The following is a 22214-nucleotide window of genomic DNA, read 5'->3' as shown; positions in this document are numbered from 1 at the left end:
CACCACTCCACTAACGCCTAGATACAGTTCTAGTAATATCTCATTGTATAGCCTAGAATCTATGTGACATTCCACTCGCTATACACCACTCCACTAACGCCTAGATACAGTTCTAGTAATATCTCATTGTGCAGCCTAGAATCTATGTGACATTCCACTTGCTATAAACCACTCCACTAACGCCTAGATACAGTGCTAGTAATATCTCATTGTGCAGCCTAGAATCTATGTGACATTCCACTCGCTATACACCACTCTACTAACGCCTAGATACAGTTCCAGTAATATCTCATTGTGCAGCCTAGAATCTATGTGACATTCCACTCGCTATACACCACTCTACTAACGCCTAGATACAGTTCTAGTAATATCTCATTGTGCAGCCTAGAATCTATGTGACATTCCACTCGCTATACACCACTCTACTAACGCCTAGATACAGTTCTAGTAATATCTCATTGTGCAGCCTAGAATCTATGTGACATTCCACTCGCTATACACCACTCCACTAACGCCTAGATACAGTTCCAGTAATATCTCATTGTGCAGCCAAGAATCTATGTGAAATTCCACTCGCTATACACCACTCTACTAACGCCTAGATACAGTTCTAGTAATATCTCATTGTACAGCCAAGAATCTATGTGACATTCCACTCGCTATACACCACTCTACTAACGCCTAGATACAGTTCTAGTAATATCTCATTGTGCAGCCTAGAATCTATGTGACATTCCACTCGCTATACACCACTCTACTAACGCCTAGATACAGTTCTAGTAATATCTCATTGTGCAGCCTAGAATCTATGTGACATTCCACTTGCTATAAACCACTCCACTAACGCCTAGATACAGTTCTAGTAATATCTCATTGTGCAGCCTAGAATCTATGTGACATTCCACTCGCTATACACCACTCTACTAACGCCTAGATACAGTTCCAGTAATATCTCATTGTGCAGCCTAGAATCTATGTGACATTCCACTCGCTATACACCACTCTACTAACGCCTAGATACAGTTCTAGTAATATCTCATTGTGCAGCCTAGAATCTATGTGACATTCCACTCGCTATACACCACTCTACTAACGCCTAGATACAGTTCTAGTAATATCTCATTGTGCAGCCTAGAATCTATGTGACATTCCACTCGCTATACACCACTCCACTAACGCCTAGATACAGTTCCAGTAATATCTCATTGTGCAGCCAAGAATCTATGTGACATTCCACTCGCTATACACCACTCTACTAACGCCTAGATACAGTTCTAGTAATATCTCATTGTGCAGCCAAGAATCTATGTGACATTCCACTCGCTATACACCACTCTACTAACGCCTAGATACAGTTCTAGTAATATCTCATTGTGCAGCCTAGAATCTATGTGACATTCCACTCGCTATACACCACTCTACTAACGCCTAGATACAGTTCTAGTAATATCTCATTGTGCAGCCAAGAATCTATGTGACATTCCACTCGCTATACACCACTCTACTAACGCCTAGATACAGTTCGAGTAATATCTCATTGTGCAGCCTAGAATCTATGTGACATTCCACTCGCTATACACCACTCCACTAACGCCTAGATACAGTTCCAGTAATATCTCATTGTGCAGCCAAGAATCTATGTGACATTCCACTCGCTATACACCACTCTACTAACGCCTAGATACAGTTCTAGTAATATCTCATTGTGCAGCCAAGAATCTATGTGACATTCCACTCGCTATACACCACTCTACTAACGCCTAGATACAGTTCTAGTAATATCTCATTGTGCAGCCAAAAATCTATGTGACATTCCACTCGCTATACACCACTCTACTAACGCCTAGATACAGTTCTAGTAATATATCATTGTGCAGCCTAGAATCTATGTGACATTCCACTCGCTATACGACACTCCACTAACGCCTAGATACAGTTCCAGTAATATCTCATTGTATAGCCTAGAATCTATGTGACATTCCACTCGCTATACATCACTCTACTAACGCCTAGATACAGTTCTAGTAATATCTCATTGTACAGCCTATAATCTATGTGACATTCCACTCGCTATACACCACTCTACTAACGCCTAGATACAGTTCTAGTAATATCTCATTGTGCAGCCTAGAATCTATGTGACATTCCACTCGCTATAAACCACTCCACTAACGCCTAGATACAGTTCCAGTAATATCTCATTGTATAGCCTTGAATCTATGTGACATTCCACTCGCTATAAACCACTCCACTAACGCCTAGATACAGTTCTAGTAATATCTCATTGTGCAGCCTAGAATCTATGTGACATTCCACTCGCTATACACCACTCTACTAACGCCTAGATACAGTTCTAGTAATATCTCATTGTGCAGCCTAGAATCTATGTGACATTCCACTCGCTATACACCACTCCACTAACGCCTAGATACAGTTCCAGTAATATCTCATTGTGCAGCCAAGAATCTATGTGAAATTCCACTCGCTATACACCACTCTACTAACGCCTAGATACAGTTCTAGTAATATCTCATTGTACAGCCAAGAATCTATGTGACATTCCACTCGCTATACACCACTCTACTAACGCCTAGATACAGTTCTAGTAATATCTCATTGTGCAGCCTAGAATCTATGTGACATTCCACTCGCTATACACCACTCTACTAACGCCTAGATACAGTTCTAGTAATATCTCATTGTGCAGCCTAGAATCTATGTGACATTCCACTTGCTATAAACCACTCCACTAACGCCTAGATACAGTTCTAGTAATATCTCATTGTGCAGCCTAGAATCTATGTGACATTCCACTCGCTATACACCACTCTACTAACGCCTAGATACAGTTCCAGTAATATCTCATTGTGCAGCCTAGAATCTATGTGACATTCCACTCGCTATACACCACTCTACTAACGCCTAGATACAGTTCTAGTAATATCTCATTGTGCAGCCTAGAATCTATGTGACATTCCACTCGCTATACACCACTCTACTAACGCCTAGATACAGTTCTAGTAATATCTCATTGTGCAGCCTAGAATCTATGTGACATTCCACTCGCTATACACCACTCCACTAACGCCTAGATACAGTTCCAGTAATATCTCATTGTGCAGCCAAGAATCTATGTGACATTCCACTCGCTATACACCACTCTACTAACGCCTAGATACAGTTCTAGTAATATCTCATTGTGCAGCCAAGAATCTATGTGACATTCCACTCGCTATACACCACTCTACTAACGCCTAGATACAGTTCTAGTAATATCTCATTGTGCAGCCTAGAATCTATGTGACATTCCACTCGCTATACACCACTCTACTAACGCCTAGATACAGTTCTAGTAATATCTCATTGTGCAGCCAAGAATCTATGTGACATTCCACTCGCTATACACCACTCTACTAACGCCTAGATACAGTTCTAGTAATATCTCATTGTGCAGCCTAGAATCTATGTGACATTCCACTCGCTATACACCACTCCACTAACGCCTAGATACAGTTCCAGTAATATCTCATTGTGCAGCCAAGAATCTATGTGACATTCCACTCGCTATACACCACTCTACTAACGCCTAGATACAGTTCTAGTAATATCTCATTGTGCAGCCAAGAATCTATGTGACATTCCACTCGCTATACACCACTCTACTAACGCCTAGATACAGTTCTAGTAATATCTCATTGTGCAGCCAAAAATCTATATGACATTCCACTCGCTATACACCACTCTACTAACGCCTAGATACAGTTCTAGTAATATATCATTGTGCAGCCTAGAATCTATGTGACATTCCACTCGCTATACGACACTCCACTAACGCCTAGATACAGTTCCAGTAATATCTCATTGTATAGCCTAGAATCTATGTGACATTCCAATCGCTATACATCACTCTACTAACGCCTAGATACAGTTCTAGTAATATCTCATTGTACAGCCTATAATCTATGTGACATTCCACTCGCTATACACCACTCTACTAACGCCTAGATACAGTTCTAGTAATATCTCATTGTGCAGCCTAGAATCTATGTGACATTCCACTCGCTATAAACCACTCCACTAACGCCTAGATACAGTTCCAGTAATATCTCATTGTATAGCCTTGAATCTATGTGACATTCCACTCGCTATAAACCACTCCACTAACGCCTAGATACAGTTCTAGTAATATCTCATTGTATAGCCTAGAATCTATGTGACATTCCACTCGCTATACACCACTCCACTAACGCCTAGATACAGTTCTAGTAATATCTCATTGTGCAGCCAAGAATCTATGTGACATTCCACTCGCTATACACCAATCCACTAACGCCTAGATACAGTTCTAGTAATATCTCATTGTGCCGCCTAGAATCTATGTGACATTCCACTCGCTATAAACCACTCCACTAACGCCTAGATACAGTTCCAGTAATATCTCATTGTATAGCCTTGAATATATGTGACATTCCACTCGCTATACATCACTCCACTAACGCCTAGATACAGTTCTAGTAATATCTCATTGTGCCGCCTAGAATCTATGTGACATTCCACTCGCTATAAACCACTCCACTAACGCCTAGATACAGTTCTAGTAATATCTCATTGTGCCGCCTAGAATCTATGTGACATTCCACTCGCTATAAACCACTCCACTAACGCCTAGATACAGTTCCAGTTATATCTCATTGTATAGCCTAGAATCTATGTGACATTCCACTCGCTATACACCACTCTACTAACGCCTAGATACAGTTCTAGTAATATCTCATTGTATAGCCTTGAATATATGTGACATTCCACTCGCTATAAACCACTCCACTAACGCCTAGATGCAGTTCCAGTAATATCTCATTGTATAGCCTTGAATATATGTGACATTCCACTCGCTATACATCACTCTACTAACGCCTAGATCCAGTTCTAGTAATATCTCATTGTATAGCCTAGAATCTATGTGACATTCCACTCGCTATACACCACTCTACTAACGCCTAGATACAGTTCTAGTAATATCTCATTGTGCAGCGTAGAATCTATGTGACATTCCACTCGCTATACACCACTCTACTAACGCCTAGATACAGTTCTAGTAATATCTCATTGTATAGCCTTGAATATATGTGACATTCCACTCGCTATACATCACTCCACTAACGCCTAGATACAGTTCTAGTAATATCTCATTGTGCAGCCTAGAATCTATGTGACATTCCACTCGCTATACACCATTCTACTAACGCCTAGATACAGTTCTAGTAATATCTCATTGTGCAGCCTAGAATCTATGTGACATTCCACTTGCTATAAACCACTCCACTAACGCCTAGATACAGTTCTAGTAATATCTCATTGTGCAGCCTAGAATCTATGTGACATTCCACTCGCTATACACCACTCTACTAACGCCTAGATACAGTTCTAGTAATATCTCATTGTGCAGCCTAGAATCTATGTGACATTCCACTCGCTATACACCACTCTACTAACGCCTAGATACAGTTCCAGTAATATCTCATTGTGCAGCCTAGAATCTATGTGACATTCCACTCGCTATACACCACTCTACTAACGCCTAGATACAGTTCTAGTAATATCTCATTGTGCAGCCTAGAATCTATGTGACATTCCACTCGCTATACACCACTCTACTAACGCCTAGATACAGTTCTAGTAATATCTCATTGTGCAGCCTAGAATCTATGTGACATTCCACTCGCTATACACCACTCCACTAACGCCTAGATACAGTTCCAGTAATATCTCATTGTGCAGCCAAGAATCTATGTGACATTCCACTCGCTATACACCACTCTACTAACGCCTAGATACAGTTCTAGTAATATCTCATTGTGCAGCCAAGAATCTATGTGACATTCCACTCGCTATACACCACTCTACTAACGCCTAGATACAGTTCTAGTAATATCTCATTGTGCAGCCTAGAATCTATGTGACATTCCACTCGCTATACACCACTCTACTAACGCCTAGATACAGTTCTAGTAATATCTCATTGTGCAGCCAAAAATCTATGTGACATTCCACTCGCTATACACCACTCTACTAACGCCTAGATACAGTTCTAGTAATATCTCATTGTGCAGCCAAAAATCTATGTGACATTCCACTCGCTATACACCACTCCACTAACGCCTAGATACAGTTCTAGTAATATCTCATTGTGCCGCCTAGAATATATGTGACATTCCACTCGCTATAAACCACTCCACTAACGCCTAGATACAGTTCCAGTAATATCTCATTGTGCAGCCTAGAATCTATGTGACATTCCACTCGCTATACACCACTCTACTAACGCCTAGATACAGTTCTAGTAATATCTCATTGTGCAGCCTAGAATCTATGTGACATTCCACTCGCTATACGCCACTCCACTAACGCCTAGATACAGTTCCAGTAATATCTCATTGTATAGCCTAGAATCTATGTGACATTCCACTCGCTATACATCACTCTACTAACGCCTAGATACAGTTCTAGTAATATCTCATTGTGCAGCCTAGAATCTATGTGACATTCCACTCGCTATACACCACTCCACTAACGCCTAGATACAGTTCTAGTAATATCTCATTGTGCAGCCTAGAATCTATGTGACATTCCACTCGCTATACACCACTCTACTAACGCCTAGATACAGTTCTAGTAATATCTCATTGTGCAGCCTATAATCTATGTGACATTCCACTCGCTATACACCACTCTACTAACGCCTAGATTCAGTTCTAGTAATATCTCATTGTGCAGCCTAGAATCTATGTGACATTCCACTCGCTATAAACCACTCCACTAACGCCTAGATACAGTTCCAGTAATATCTCATTGTATAGCCTTGAATCTATGTGACATTCCACTCGCTATAAACCACTCCACTAACGCCTAGATACAGTTCTAGTAATATCTCATTGTATAGCCTTGAATCTATGTGACATTCCACTCGCTATACACCACTCTACTAACGCCTAGATACAGTTCTAGTAATATCTCATTGTGCAGCCAAAAATCTATGTGACATTCCAATCGCTATACACCACTCTACTAACGCCTAGATACAGTTCTAGTAATATCTCATTGTGCAGCCTAGAATCTATGTGACATTCCACTCGCTATACGCCACTCCACTAACGCCTAGATACAGTTCTAGTAATATCTCATTGTATAGCCTAGAATCTATGTGACATTCCACTCGCTATAAACCACTCCACTAACGCCTAGATACAGTTCCAGTAATATCTCATTGTATAGCCTAGAATCTATGTGACATTCCACTCGCTATACACCACTCTACTAACGCCTAGATACAGTTCTAGTAATATCTCATTGTGCAGCCTATAATCTATGTGACATTCCACTCGCTATACACCACTCTACTAACGCCTAGATACAGTTCTAGTAATATCTCATTGTGCAGCCTAGAATCTATGTGACATTCCACTCGCTATAAACCACTCCACTAACGCCTAGATACAGTTCCAGTAATATCTCATTGTATAGCCTTGAATCTATGTGACATTCCACTCGCTATAAACCACTCCACTAACGCCTAGATACAGTTCTAGTAATATCTCATTGTATAGCCTTGAATCTATGTGACATTCCACTCGCTATACACCACTCTACTAACGCCTAGATACAGTTCTAGTAATATCTCATTGTGCAGCCAAGAATCTATGTGACATTCCACTCGCTATACACCACTCTACTAACGCCTAGATACAGTTCTAGTAATATCTCATTGTATAGCCTTGAATATATGTGACATTCCACTCGCTATACATCACTCTACTAACGCCTAGATACAGTTCTAGTAATATCTCATTGTGCAGCCAAGAATCTATGTGACATTCCACTCGCTATACACCACTCCACTAACGCCTAGATACAGTTCTAGTAATATCTCATTGTGCCGCCTAGAATCTATGTGACATTCCACTCGCTATAAACCACTCCACTAACGCCTAGATACAGTTCCAGTAATATCTCATTGTATAGCCTTGAATATATGTGACATTCCACTCGCTATACATCACTCTACTAACGCCTAGATACAGTTCTAGTAATATCTCATTGTGCAGCCTAGAATCTATGTGATATTCCACTCGCTATAAACCACTCCACTAACGCCTAGATACAGTTCTAGTAATATCTCATTGTGCCGCCTAGAATCTATGTGACATTCCACTCGCTATAAACCACTCCACTAACGCCTAGATACAGTTCCAGTAATATCTCATTGTATAGCCTTGAATATATGTGACATTCCACTCGCTATACATCACTCTACTAACGCCTAGATACAGTTCTAGTAATATCTCATTGTGCAGCCTAGAATCTATGTGACATTCCACTCGCTATAAACCACTCTACTAACGCCTAGATCCAGTTCTAGTAATATCTCATTGTATAGCCTAGAATCTATGTGACATTCCACTCGCTATACACCACTCTACTAACGCCTAGATACAGTTCTAGTAATATCTCATTGTGCAGCCTAGTATCTATGTGACATTCCACTCGCTATACACCACTCCACTAACGCCTAGATACAGTTCTAGTAATATCTCATTGTGCAGCCTAGAATCTATGTGACATTCCACTCGCTATACACCACTCTACTAACGCCTAGATACAGTTCTAGTAATATCTCATTGTGCAGCCTAGAATCTGTGTGACATTCCACTCGCTATACACCACTCCACTAACGCCTAGATACAGTTCTAGTAATATCTCATTGTGCAGCCTAGAATCTATGTGACATTCCACTCGCTATACACCACTCTACTAACGCCTAGATACAGTTCTAGTAATATCTCATTGTGCAGCCAAGAATCTATGTGACATTCCACTCGCTATACACCACTCTACTAACGCCTAGATACAGTTCTAGTAATATCTCATTGTGCAGCCTAGAATCTATGTGACATTCCACTCGCTATACACCACTCCACTAACGCCTAGATACAGTTCCAGTAATATCTCATTGTGCAGCCAAGAATCTATGTGACATTCCACTCGCTATACACCACTCCACTAACGCCTAGATACAGTTCTAGTAATATCTCATTGTGCAGCCTAGAATCTATGTGACATTCCACTCGCTATACACCACTCTACTAACGCCTAGATACAGTTCTAGTAATATCTCATTGTGCAGCCTTGAATATATGTGACATTCCACTCGCTATACACCACTCCACTAACGCCTAGATACAGTTCTAGTAATATCTCATTGTGCAGCCTAGAATCTATGTGACATTCCACTCGCTATACACCACTCTACTAACGCCTAGATACAGTTCTAGTAATATCTCATTGTGCAGCCTTGAATATATGTGACATTCCACTCGCTATACACCACTGTACTAACGCCTAGATACAGTTCTAGTAATATCTCATTGTATAGCCTTGAATCTATGTGACATTCCACTCGCTATACACCACTCCACTAACGCCTAGATACAGTTCTAGTAATATCTCATTGTGCAGCCCAGAATCTATGTGACATTCCACTCGCTATAAACCACTCTACTAACGCCTAGATACAGTTCTAGTAATATCTCATTGTATAGCCTAGAATCTATGTGACATTCCACTCGCTATAAACCACTCCACTAACGCCTAGATACAGTTCCAGTAATATCTCATTGTATAGCCTTGAATCTGGGGCATTCCATTCGCTATACATTCATTTGCAAGCCAGTCGGTAATGATCGGCCATATGTTCGGCGTCTAATTATATTCGTCACACTGAATGGCAATACATGACGTTTTATTATTTATTTTTTTTATTTTATAGGATGGAGTCGACAGAGATGGTTTCATCGATGGGCTGCTCGAAGTCCATTCCTTCAGTGTTGAGATTGTTCGACGATTTACCATCATTAATGCGTTCTCTGCTGAACTTATGCCGAAAGCATTGCATTTCGTAAGTCAAGACAATAACCTAAAAGAAACTAAAAAATACCCCGAAATAGGCGAATGAGTATTAGGGGTTAGTACCGTGTATAATAAATAAAATAACGCAAAATAATGGATTTTCCAGATTCAAACGTGATATTGCGTAAATATTTATCTTACAATTTAAGGTTCAACGTATGGATGGAGTGAAATATATTGAACAGAATGGTTTGGTGTTCGCCGATCAGAGTATTGCCAGCTGGGGACTGGACCGCGTTGACCAGAGGTACCTCCCACTCGACGATGTCTTCGTACCCGAAGGTAAGAGGTGTATTTCATATAGACAGTGATTTTAGTTCTTGTGTGTATTTCAGTTATCAGCACACCTTTACACGTTTTCAATGGACTAATAAGAGTTCGTTATACAACAATATCCACGATATCAATATACAAAAATAGAGAATAATATCACGTGATTGTCGTGTAATAACCTCTATATCATACATGACTTTACTATCTATATTTACTATGAGTCAAATACACATGATTTCGCAGCAGATGTTATTACTTCCTTTGGTAATAGATTTGCTAGATGCATGCTCGAACGTTACGAACAACACACATACATCAATGTCCCTGATTGTAGTTCTCTAGAACAAAGAGCTCTTGGAGTTCGCGTTTAAACTAATCTAGGCGCCATGTCAATCAGACTGGTAATCAGATTTTTCGCGCCATCCCGCATTAGTCAAATTCAGACTTTGGATAAAGCAGTTATGATAAAGTTAGTCCGTGCGTTTGTGATATCACTGAAACATTGTACTCTTATGGCCGTACACTTTTATCTAGACTCATTTTCAGAAGACAGTTTATCTTTATTAGTTTATCGCTTTAGGAAACTTTTAGTATTATGTGCGGTTTTGATAAATTGTGCGATTAATAGTATGTCTGGTTGAAACAAGATATAATTATAAGAAATGTTTCAAATGTGATGCGGTAGTTTGCGCTATTCATTTTTTTATTTTTGTTTGATTAGAGCTAAACAATTGAATTGATTTCCTTCACTTCATGAATTTATTTTCATCGTGTAAATGATTTTCCATGAGACTAAGGCGATCAAATAAGTTTTCTGATATTGGTTCATACAGACTATTTTTCCCGGCATATTTTGTCATGATAATATTACTTGTTTATTTATTATAGGCGATGGTGCTGGGGTCAATGTATATGTCTTGGATACTGGTATTCGGTTCGACCACGTAGACTTTGGTGGCCGGGCTGCTCCCTTTTACGATGCCATTGGTAACCCAGTAAGTAAACATATCGCTTACATCATCGTAACATTTACATTTTAACCACCAATCATGTATATTCACTAACTATCTGATTCATTCAGTAGTTGTGGAAAGTTGTTATTCTTGCTAATTATAATGCATCAACTTGAAAGTCGCCGTATACAATACACCTTAGAATTTTGTGTATACATTGGAACTATACAGTGTCTGTTCAGATTCTTTCCTAACAGCAAGAACCATATAAAACACATTATTTTGCTCATAGCAAATGATGTTGATGATAACCAGTGAACATTTGAATATTAGGCTAACTTGGCAACATTTTTAAATACTTTTAAACATTTGTAATTACTAGCCAGAGGATGGCGACTGCAATGGACATGGAACTCACTGCGCAGGTACAGTTGGTGGTGAGGCTCACGGCATCGCAAAGAAGGTAAACCTTTGGAGCGTGCGGGTTCTGAGATGCACTGGGTCTGGTCCAAGGGACGCTATCATCGAAGGTGAGAATTGAACAATACAGATTTTTATCCCGGGTATGGACACATATATGATAACGTATTGGGGCGCACTATGTCCTAACTTTCGTTAATTCATGATTATTGACATCCACAGGGTTGGAATACGTGCGTGAAAACGGCACACTTCCCGGCGGTATTTCTATGTCAATCGGCGGATCCGCGTCAGAGGCTTACAACGACGTTGTCAATTCCGTAGTGTTGGCTGGTTTCTTTGTTTCCGTGTCTGCTGGTAACGATGGTCGTGAACATGGCGATGCTTGTCTGAAATCCCCTGCAAGTGCTGAGCTGGTGAGAGACAACATTCATAATAGAATACCATGCAAGAAATCACTAACCTCACGTGCGACTTAAATTCAAATCTGCATTTTATAACAGGCAATTTCAATTCAAATAAAACATTTCACGTGTTTTCATTTCAGATCACTAACTTCACGTTGATTTCAATTCAAATCACTAACTTCAAATCGATTTCAATTCAAATCACTGACTTCACATCGATTTCAATTCAAATCACTAACTTCACATCGATTTCAATTCAAATCACTGACTTCACATCGATTTCAATTCAAATCACTAACTTCACATCGATTTCAATTCAAATCACTAACTTCACAGGCGATTTCAATGAAAATTACTAACTTCACATGTGATTTCAATGAAAATTACTAATTTTACAGGCGATTGCTTGCGGTGCCACTGACAGTAACGACGTTCGAGCGGAATATTCAAACTGGGGTGTATGCATGAACATCTTTGCTCCTGGTGACCAGATCACAAGCTGTACCGATGACAGTCCCATATCCACTGGTGTCAAGAGTGGTACTTCAATGGCATGTCCCCACGTGGCTGGTAAGATAAACTATGTCCCGTCATCTATGTGTTTCATGGCACTGTGGATATTCTTTAGTATATAGGGAGGTTCGCGTTCATCTTCTTAATGCTTTTATTATTATCGGGAATACCACTCGGACATAAAAAAAGTTCGAAATATCATTGAAAGGGCAACATTTGTGTAGTTTCTAGGGGTGATAGGGTGTCCTGATATTATATAGACATTTTGCTCGGGTCACACGGGATGAAAAAGTCATATACTATTGATATGAACCCTAATAATGAAAATGTTGATTTGTAATGTTGATTTCCATATTGGAGTTAAATCTAAAATCGTAGGACGACTTGTGAGATTTTGTCAATCTGACTGCGCATGTGATATTAGCCGTGTTTCGTCTCCAGGTGTGTGCGCAGTGATTGTTGGCAATGATCCCACATTAACACCTAGCGAAGTCTGGAAGAAGATCCAAGAAGATGCAACACAAGGAATTGTTGGAGACGCCAAAGAAGAGGATGGAACGCCAAACCTTCTTGTGTATAACAGTTTGAAGTATGTGATAATTCTAACATTTGTTCAATTTGATCGACTTTGCGACATTACAATACAGCATGGTAACAATGTCACGTGTTATTATGTCCTAGTACGTCATTATATCTACCATCTTAATTACACCATTTGGGCAGTCGTGCTACGATCATTAAATTCCTATAGACGCTGTCAGTAACATTCCTGCACCCATTTTCCTGAACACAAGCTCTCATTAAAATATACTATGAGTGTATAACAGTTATTGTCTCACTGAATAATGCAATTGATTACTTATGTCATGCATATTTTCTGTTTTAACAGTTATTCACCTCAGTGAAGAGCCAATCAGAAGACGCGTCTCTACGCATATCAAATTAATTAAACACATTGAGTGTAATTAACTCAACTTGTATCAGATTTTACCTCGTTTCTATTTGTAATAGATCAATACGAACTAATAAAGCTGCGATCAAATTTGTTGTACGTTCATTATTTCAACGTCAACTTTAGTAGTACGGTGTTCACGGGTTGAGTCAAAATCAAAGATGGCGTAACATCATCACGTGCGTCACACAGACAAGCTGAATGAATTGATGTAAAATGAAGAGGTCATGTGACACTCTCGCTTCCAACGAGATCTCTATGGTACTGTAAAACTATTTATTTTCACTGACATTTAATTTCATTATTTTGATGTTTTGATTGTTATTTTATATGTTCATATGGTTTTAATTTGGCGGATTTTACTTAGCAGCGAAAATAGCGAAATTAAAAACTAATGAATAATTACTGTATTTACAGTATTTTGGGGTCACATCGCTCTCAACGAGACCTCTTTGGTATTGGGGGGGGGGGGGTAGGTAGCACTCTCGCTCTCAACGAGATCTCTGTGGATTTTCAGGGCGGGGTCATGTGGCACTTTCGCTCTCAAAGAGATCTCTGTGATATTTGGGGGGGGGGGGTCTCTGTCTCTGTGGGTCTCATTGAGGTGGGTAATAAGCAACCGGATGTTGATTATTCCAGGTGGAAGACCTGAACAATCGAATCAGGGGAACAATACTGCACTGATCTGTATATACACTGAATTACATCCAACTATTTGCCCCAGTTTGTAAAACAACGTATACACAAATGTTATGTGTATGATTATTCTACAACAGGTTTCATTTCAATTTATACTTACTTGAGACGTGCGCCCTCGTCCGCTGTTATGAGAGACAAACTGCGTGATATGCGTATGTTGTACAGATGAAGAAAATTGCGCTGGTGTCACGATCCATCCGAATTTATTTCACAGCAACTTGATGAAATTAAATAACAGTATGTTTGTAACTTACTTTATTGCCACTCTTGATATTACAATCGGGCACATTTTTTTCTTATTTTTCGGCCCAAGTGTTCTAAATTTGATTTGTGTGAGTCGATCAATAAAGTGCGCCCTCGTTTCTGATGTGTTCATAACTGGTAATTATTATTGTAAAACACCTGATTTGATTGAAGCATATACAACTATGATTATTGATCTCAATATTGCACCAGGAATTCTCAGGCATATGGTATGCCAATTTATAGGTGAGATTTTTGTTTTCCACGATGTTAGTGTAATTTGAACACGAATGTATCTTGGATATAAGAACGACATAGTACGTATTGAAGAGTTTAGATTGGTAACATTATCGTCATCATTTTAAAACTTATCCACAGCAATGTGGTGGTATTTAGTCTATGTTCCACTTGTCATATAGTCATCTTCCGATTCCACTGCCGACCCGTTTGCGCTTTTGTTTACACACTCAAATTGTGTGCTTCATTTGTGTTGTACCAAGAGGGCGTAGTCTTGTCAGCTGCTCGCGCCGCACAAATGAATATCGTTGTGGTTTTCAGCATCTTTATTGACAATATAGTTGTTATTGTCACAGTAATCGAGTTTGCCGTATCTGTCTTGTATTTTCAACATTTTGCATCTCGATATCCAAATTCGGCAGCTAGTACTTGGTATTTCGTCCCACATGCAGACGTCATCATGATAAGAGTGGAATTTCGGCCTGATTTACAAAAACTGAGAAGTATGTTGTGATTGATTCTATGTGACTGGCTCTACTCCCATTAGAATATGAGAGATGACACTCTATAATGTAGTCAGGTATTCTGTGACTAGTAGCCGGTCTAAATAGTCTTCAGTGATGAGCATCGAGTTATCAAAAGCTCTCCCATCTTTCCTTCTTTTAACGTCTCTGCTTTTCGCTAATGGAAGCAGGAATGCCGCGGCTGCACCTATTGCATAAGCTACACCAGCCAACCAGAAAACCTCTTCGTATGAACCGTACGTATCCCGCATTAACCCTATATAGATAAAATATACAAGTATTTGATTGATATTACACATAGCGTCAATCCAATATAATCACTGCGTTTATTGTTTTGGGGCGTAATCATCTGTCAGTAAAAATACTGGTTTTTAGAGACTCGCGATTTCCTACATCACGCGCGACTACATCACCAATACAACTAGATAGCACAGGCTGCTCTAGATTTCTTCAATATTCATAACAATACCCAGAGCCAGAGTGACTTTTGACCTTTTGTCACTAAAAATTGCCACGTCATGTGGGGTTAAATAGGGAACATGTGTGCTAAATTTAAAGTTTCTAGCTATCACCCCGTGTGGCCAATATAAAATATATAAACGCTTAATGTGACCACGACCTTTGATCTTTAGTCTGGTAATGCGCCCTTATGTAGCTAAAAAAATGAACACATGCTGTGACTTTGATTTTCGACTTTTCGTCCTTAAAAGTTTGCTGTGTCGTGTGGGTGGTATGTGTACGTACATACCACAATGAACGCCCTACTGTCTTCGCGCAGGCGCAGATAACTATGTGTACGACCTTGCTGCAACCTTTCTTCGACGATACTACGTCACCGAAGCGATAGAGGGCGCAGTTATTGGGAGGGCATATTATTTAAGATATGAACATGTTTATACCATGAAAAAGACATTATAATAACAATAAGATGTTCGTGAGACAACGCACCGTGCGACGCATGCGCATGCCTAGTGAGATGCCCCGTGGCTTCAAAAAAAGTTTGTTATTGGGTTACGTTTTTAGAATATACGGCACAGTGGAATAAAACAATAGATGACACAGAACTGAAATAGTTCTCACCTGATATAGGCGCTGCTATTAAACCAAATATTCCATGCACCTGGTAGGTAATTGATGAACCAGGACCAATTTTATCGATCCCCATAAAACAGCACACAACAAAGGAAATTAGAACAACATATCCGCCAACACCGACTCCAATCACAAAGATAGATATAAGCTGACCTGTAAAATAGTTTGGATTACTTTTATAGAGATGAATATGTCAATTAATACCAATTACATATAGACATTTTCATCTCTTAGATTTGGTTAATAATTCAACGTGTTTTTAGATAAGGCAGACGATGAAACAGTGGATTACGCAAACGAACTTGTTCTGAATTGCGGGTATGTGCCATTAATTCATTGCGCATACGTGTAACTGACGTCATTAACGAAACAAACTCCGACACTTTCTTTAATTAACGTACCAGTTAAACTTTCTATGTAGATGCTAATGACAGACATAATCCCGCACATAGCCATGGTAATTCCATACACTATATTAGAACGCACACGGGGAAAATTGCAAACGGCGCCAAATATTGGCCTTCCAATCAGCTGACCAAATCCCATCACTGTTGGAATCAGGGAACCTTTTGCATCTGGCATGCCAAAGTCACGTGCTCTGCCAACCTGTATTATACCATAATTAAAAAGTTTAAAATGAATTGCATTCTACTGTTTGGGACACGATACATTAGTAGTGTAAGGAGTGATATAAGAATCCTTCTATATTATCCACAATACAAACCCTCTACGTATTATTGGAGGTACAAAAAAAATGTAAGTGGAACATCTTTTTGCAGCGGTGCAGGATAGGCAAGTTTTTATGAAGAATTCGATGGATATCTGGAAGGCCTCTATTATATGTGACAATAATAGGTATACGAGTGTTAATGGTCTCGAATTGTTTGTGTAGAAGTGAATTCGGAAGGAATTCTACAGATAAACTAATTACTAAATCAGGCAGGATTTTGGTTAAAATTCATTCATGCTTTATTTTAATCTTAAATAAATAGTAAATGAATCTCACGAAATACTGTCTAAAAACGTTCTATTTAAATCGGAAGTAAATTGTGGCTCAACTTTCGCTTGGCTTTTTATGGCAGGGTTATGCGTTTCGACTAGTACACTCAGTAGGGGTATATTTTCAGTCTCCTTATTGCATGTGCTTTTTCCCTCTTACATGTGTCTTACATTGATATAGTATAATATCCAGGTAAAAAATTGTATTATTTTATTATTGTTATATTTGTTTGGATATTAGATTGGTATGATTGTTATTTCTATTTTATTCATGTAATTTATACATTCTACGCCACACAGTTTGTTAACTCTCATTGTACACCTACCACATGCGTTGTGACAATGGCTTGTCCAAAAGCTTGTCCCAGTCCAGCTACCAAAATTGGATAGAAGACTGTTTCCTTGAACATCTCACAGGCAAACAGAGATGAAAGTGCCGACGTAACACAAGAGAATCTCATTTTCCTCACGCAGCAAGTGTTGTCTACATCACTTGTATTTTTCAGTCCCTCGTTTGAATATATTGTCATTTCTTTCCCATTTTGTAAAATTACGTTGATGACTTCCGTTTCATCATTGATAGCAGAATAATTAGTTGTAGGTATAGATTTCCGGATGTCGTGTAATGGTTTGAATAAGACCCCGGCAACACATAGATGTAACATCGCTCCAGACAGTATCAGCATCATACCTCTCCACCCATATATATCCAGCAATGCCTGGCTTAAAAAAGCGAAACATATTTGACCAGCACCTGTACCAGCCATACATAACCCCAGGGCTAGTGCCAATCGTTTTTTAAAGTATACACTCACCATTTCTATTCCAGGTATCAAACACAAGCCACAGCCAAAACCTACAGATGCAAACGTGACGATGTTAAAATCTGGTGAGAAAGAAACTGATTTGTCAGTTATATAACAATTGAGGAATTGAGAACCGACGAAAGCCAAGCGTTTATGGCCTTCGTGTTCCTCGACGATTCCTAAGCCAGACACTTCGAGAGAAGAGGGCTCCCTAATTTGAACCACACGCACAAAACTCATCTTATTTACCACACCACTGAGGGGTAGACCATTTGAAAATCTGGGGATTGAACAAGCAGTTATGTACAAAACACCATAGAGGTAAAAGTCTTATACCTCCATGGTCACACACAATTTTTTTTATATTTCAAAGTTTCTGTTGTATTATAGAAAATTTAACATTTGGTAAAGATATACTAACGCTAAGTTATACAACTTTTACTTCCATATTTTTAGTTTACTAGACTTTTCTTGAAAGTCATGAGTTTAAATCCCAAATGTACCTTTCCCCAATCACCACACCGTTTTTCTGATTCACGACTCTCATTATTTATTAAACGATTTCCAAAAGAAGGTGGTACTAATTGTACTAACTAGTCGTTTTCATTGGCTTGTGTGTCACTGTAAAGCGTAAATAAAGAATATATTGCCAACTTACACTGGTGCGCATGTTTCGAGTCACATGAAATAAAATATAGTACAATTATTTTAAGCGGGTACATTTCTTTGGCATATTTTGTAACATATAAAGGGCAGTATAAAAACAACTATCGTTAATGCTAAATTAGTTGCAACTTGAGCATTTATTCACATATTCTTTCACCTATTAGTTTAAATATTAATCTTGAAACATAACAGTGAAGACTGGTGAACACGAAAAAAACCGGCCTCGCTACGTACTGACAGAGAATTCAGCATCTAAAAATGGTTTCTCAGTTATATCTGAGACATAATCGAGACGACTATGCATCCATATTTTGAATTTTAAACACTACTTAATTATCCTTCATATTGGTGACGAATTTTTCATAAGAGTGAGCTCAGAAAGCAAAACACTGAAAATATTTATCTAACAGTTTAATTTTGTGAAAGAATAATGTTGAAAATCACGAAAAATTCCTCTAGGGATATATGACACGGAGTATCAAAAACTTCTGTGAAATTATGTCTTCACGCAATTAGATGTAAATGTAGTTAAGGCGACCGAGATACGAAATAAAAAATAATGGCAAGCAATACCAAAAAAAATAAATAAATAAACAAAACTTATACCTACATCGGATTTTAATCAGACTAATTTTAATTTAACGCCCTCAACGACTCATAAATTCATTCGATTATTACATGCCTTCTAGATGTTAAAATTTGACATTTTATTACAACGCAATCCACTTTATACGTCATTTAACAATACATTCTAGCAAAATAGTTGCTGGTCTGTGGAACAGTTTAAAAAATTCAGCCCTATTAATTGAGAATATTTATGAGACCTCTGTTTGAGATTCGCGATGAAAATGTTAATGCGTTACAAGCAAGGGATTACACACACTCAGGGTGACGGTTAGTTTCACCATACCCACTAGCTGCATGAACATAGTAACTGATTATGTGTTAGTAATACCTTTATTTATAGGAAGAGTGAATTTACTTTTATTTTCTAGAACACATATTGTTCGCATTTCTTTTGTTTCTTGTAAATATATGTTTTCAAATATGTTAATCCCGAAACGTTCATATCCACCAACAGAATTTCAAATAACCCAGTCACCTCTATTTATGAAATACAGGTTGCCGATAGGTTCTAGAACCCCTCGCTCTTTGTTTTAATAATCGATATTTTTACATATTATTGTATGTCCATTGGTTGCTTGTTGTTGATGATGAATAATGGAATGGTGAGTGAAACAAACAATATTATACACGGCATGGTACCATTAATACATGCATGTATTTGCCATGCGTCACTCCTCGCACTCACCCCCTACTTAGCTTAGTCAATAGACAGGACATGCCATTATTTGACCGATGAAAAGAAAATATTGTTCGAATGCCAGGTATTGTTAATGAACGTTGCATGTTAACATTTATAATGGGAGATACGTACTTGAACAAACTCCGGGTGGTTTTAGAACTACCCAAACTGCATTGAACAAACTATAACTAACGATTTCTCGCCTCGCGGTTATAGCTAAAATAATGACGCATACTACAATAGTGTGACGTCAGTATTATTGATAGTTACCGTGACAATAGAAAGTGTTCTGGGGTAAATGTTTCAAAATATTTATTTTGAATGCACTTGTCAATTAGAAAATGACACAATAATTTTGAAGTCGCACATTGATGGCCAGAAATACTGGAATTCTAACTAGATCTAAATTTAGATAAAAAAATGCATCTCACAATGTAACTTTTCAGTTATTTAACACCATCATCAAACGCGTACACATACCTGCCATGACACTGTATGTAAGACATACTTGATATAAATCCGTAGCGAGCGATGTTAATATTAGTCCAGCAGTAGCTATCAAACCACCTATAACTACAACCAATCTGTGTCCAAAATGCGAAGACAGACATATTCCAAATGGGCCCGCCATTACTAAGAACAGGTAGTAGATGGAGCCAACCCATGCTATGAAATTAATATATAGAGATTTTATTTGATACAAAATTTAGTATGAATGAAAAAAAACGTACAATAAATCAATTGTCAAGAAAAACAAACAAAAATGGACTAAAGCCGATGAAATAAAATCAATAAATTTTCCAAAGCAATTGACAATGAAGCTATCTTTAGTGCCTAGCAAGCACTTAAATTTCTCAAGAGTTGATAACTTGCAAATGTTATCATCATAAATTGCTAATTCAGCTTCAAATTTAGTATGAGCTTGTACAATCATCCCCAATAGACTGATCATTACATATTTAAATAATTAAACCGTATAATTTATTAGTTATTAGGGAGTAACCTATGCAATATAATCGAAAATGTCCATTAAACTACTTCTTCCATGCATACAATTTGACAAGTTTATGACAATATTGTAAACAATAACGGAAATTGGGTTGTTGTTTTTGAGAGACGATGAGTGAAAGCATTATTCTGATCGGTCCCTACAGACCATTGCTAAAACAATATGTTATTACCTGTTTTCCCAAAACCCGCAGTGGCCCATTAATTGAAATAACTAGTATAAATGTACCTACCGGTCGCGGCTTTCGATTCTTCAAAAGCATCGATGAATGCAACATACAACACTCCGAATGCAAAATAACTTCCACTGGACATGAAAAAAACAATAAATGCTCCAACGACAACAAGCCAACCCCATCCACCATCAGGTGGGTCTTTGTCCGGCTTGGAAACCATTGCACGTTATCTGCAATAAATTAATTACAAACAAAGACAAACTGTAGATATTTCAAGTCACAGTAATTCTATAGTTTACGTAAAAACGAGCCTATGTGCTCGACTTATAATAACTCTCTTGGCGGTTTTACTATTTAAAAAAAGACGAGGTGAATTAGAATACGTTAAACCTAACGTTTACAAAACTTAAGAAAAAAATAGTAAATAAGAGTAAGAATACAATTGCCGATGACCTCATAACAATTCGATTGTTATTATGATAAGGATTAACGTGGGTAAAATACAATTTACAAAAATAGCAAGCGACATGCAAAGATGTACTGCCTTATTTGTGTATGTATCTAATTATAAATCTACGTAGAATGAAAAGTTATGTCTCAACTTGCCTTAATTTGATTAGTATTCAGATTTTATGTAAAATTTAGAACAATAATAGTACAGCTAATTAATCATGATATCCTCTTTACATATTAGTATATACGCGTCAGTATGCCAGTTATAAGATGACTGCAGACGATTCAACACGTCAGTATGTTATCTATTAAGGTGACTGCAGACAATTCAACACGTCAGTATGTCATCTATTAAGGTGACTGCAGACGATTCAACACGTCAGTATGTCATCTATTAAGGTGACTGCAGACGATTCAACACGTCAGTATGTCAGCTATTAAGGTGACTGCAGACGATTCAACACGTCAGTATGCCATATATTAAGGTGACTGCAGACAATTCAACACGTCAGTACGTTATCTAT

The 22214-nt window shown here is 38.4% G+C and overlaps 2 protein-coding genes across 2 annotated transcripts in view; one reads left to right on the top strand and one right to left on the bottom strand.

Moving 5' to 3' along the window:
* The window catches only part of LOC100377577 (uncharacterized), a 30464-nt gene extending 16893 nt beyond the window's left edge, over window positions 1-13571 (top strand). The window contains exons 2-9 of the mRNA XM_085508219.1: window positions 9824-9952; window positions 10113-10245; window positions 11125-11231; window positions 11572-11719; window positions 11832-12025; window positions 12415-12586; window positions 12971-13118; window positions 13419-13571. Coding sequence (XP_085364345.1) covers window positions 9824-9952; window positions 10113-10245; window positions 11125-11231; window positions 11572-11719; window positions 11832-12025; window positions 12415-12586; window positions 12971-13118; window positions 13419-13434 — 1047 coding nt within the window. The 3' untranslated portion in view covers window positions 13435-13571. The remainder of the gene's footprint in view (window positions 1-9823; window positions 9953-10112; window positions 10246-11124; window positions 11232-11571; window positions 11720-11831; window positions 12026-12414; window positions 12587-12970; window positions 13119-13418) is intronic.
* Window positions 13572-15225: 1654 nt separating this feature from the next.
* LOC100377732 (monocarboxylate transporter 12-like) lies at window positions 15226-21457 on the bottom strand. The gene is made up of 6 exons (XM_085508218.1): window positions 21295-21457; window positions 20534-20719; window positions 17602-18161; window positions 16678-16882; window positions 16265-16429; window positions 15226-15440 (listed from the first exon to the last, which is right to left on the bottom strand). Exons 1-6 carry the CDS (start codon window positions 21455-21457, stop codon window positions 15226-15228), a joined length of 1494 nt encoding a protein of 497 aa, XP_085364344.1.
* Window positions 21458-22214: the final 757 nt, after the last annotated feature.

This window comes from Saccoglossus kowalevskii, chromosome 14, assembly GCF_978046115.1.
Source record: "Saccoglossus kowalevskii chromosome 14, keSacKowa6.1, whole genome shotgun sequence".
Taxonomy (NCBI): domain Eukaryota; kingdom Metazoa; phylum Hemichordata; class Enteropneusta; family Harrimaniidae; genus Saccoglossus; species Saccoglossus kowalevskii.
This window is presented reverse-complemented; position numbering and strand designations above follow the sequence as displayed.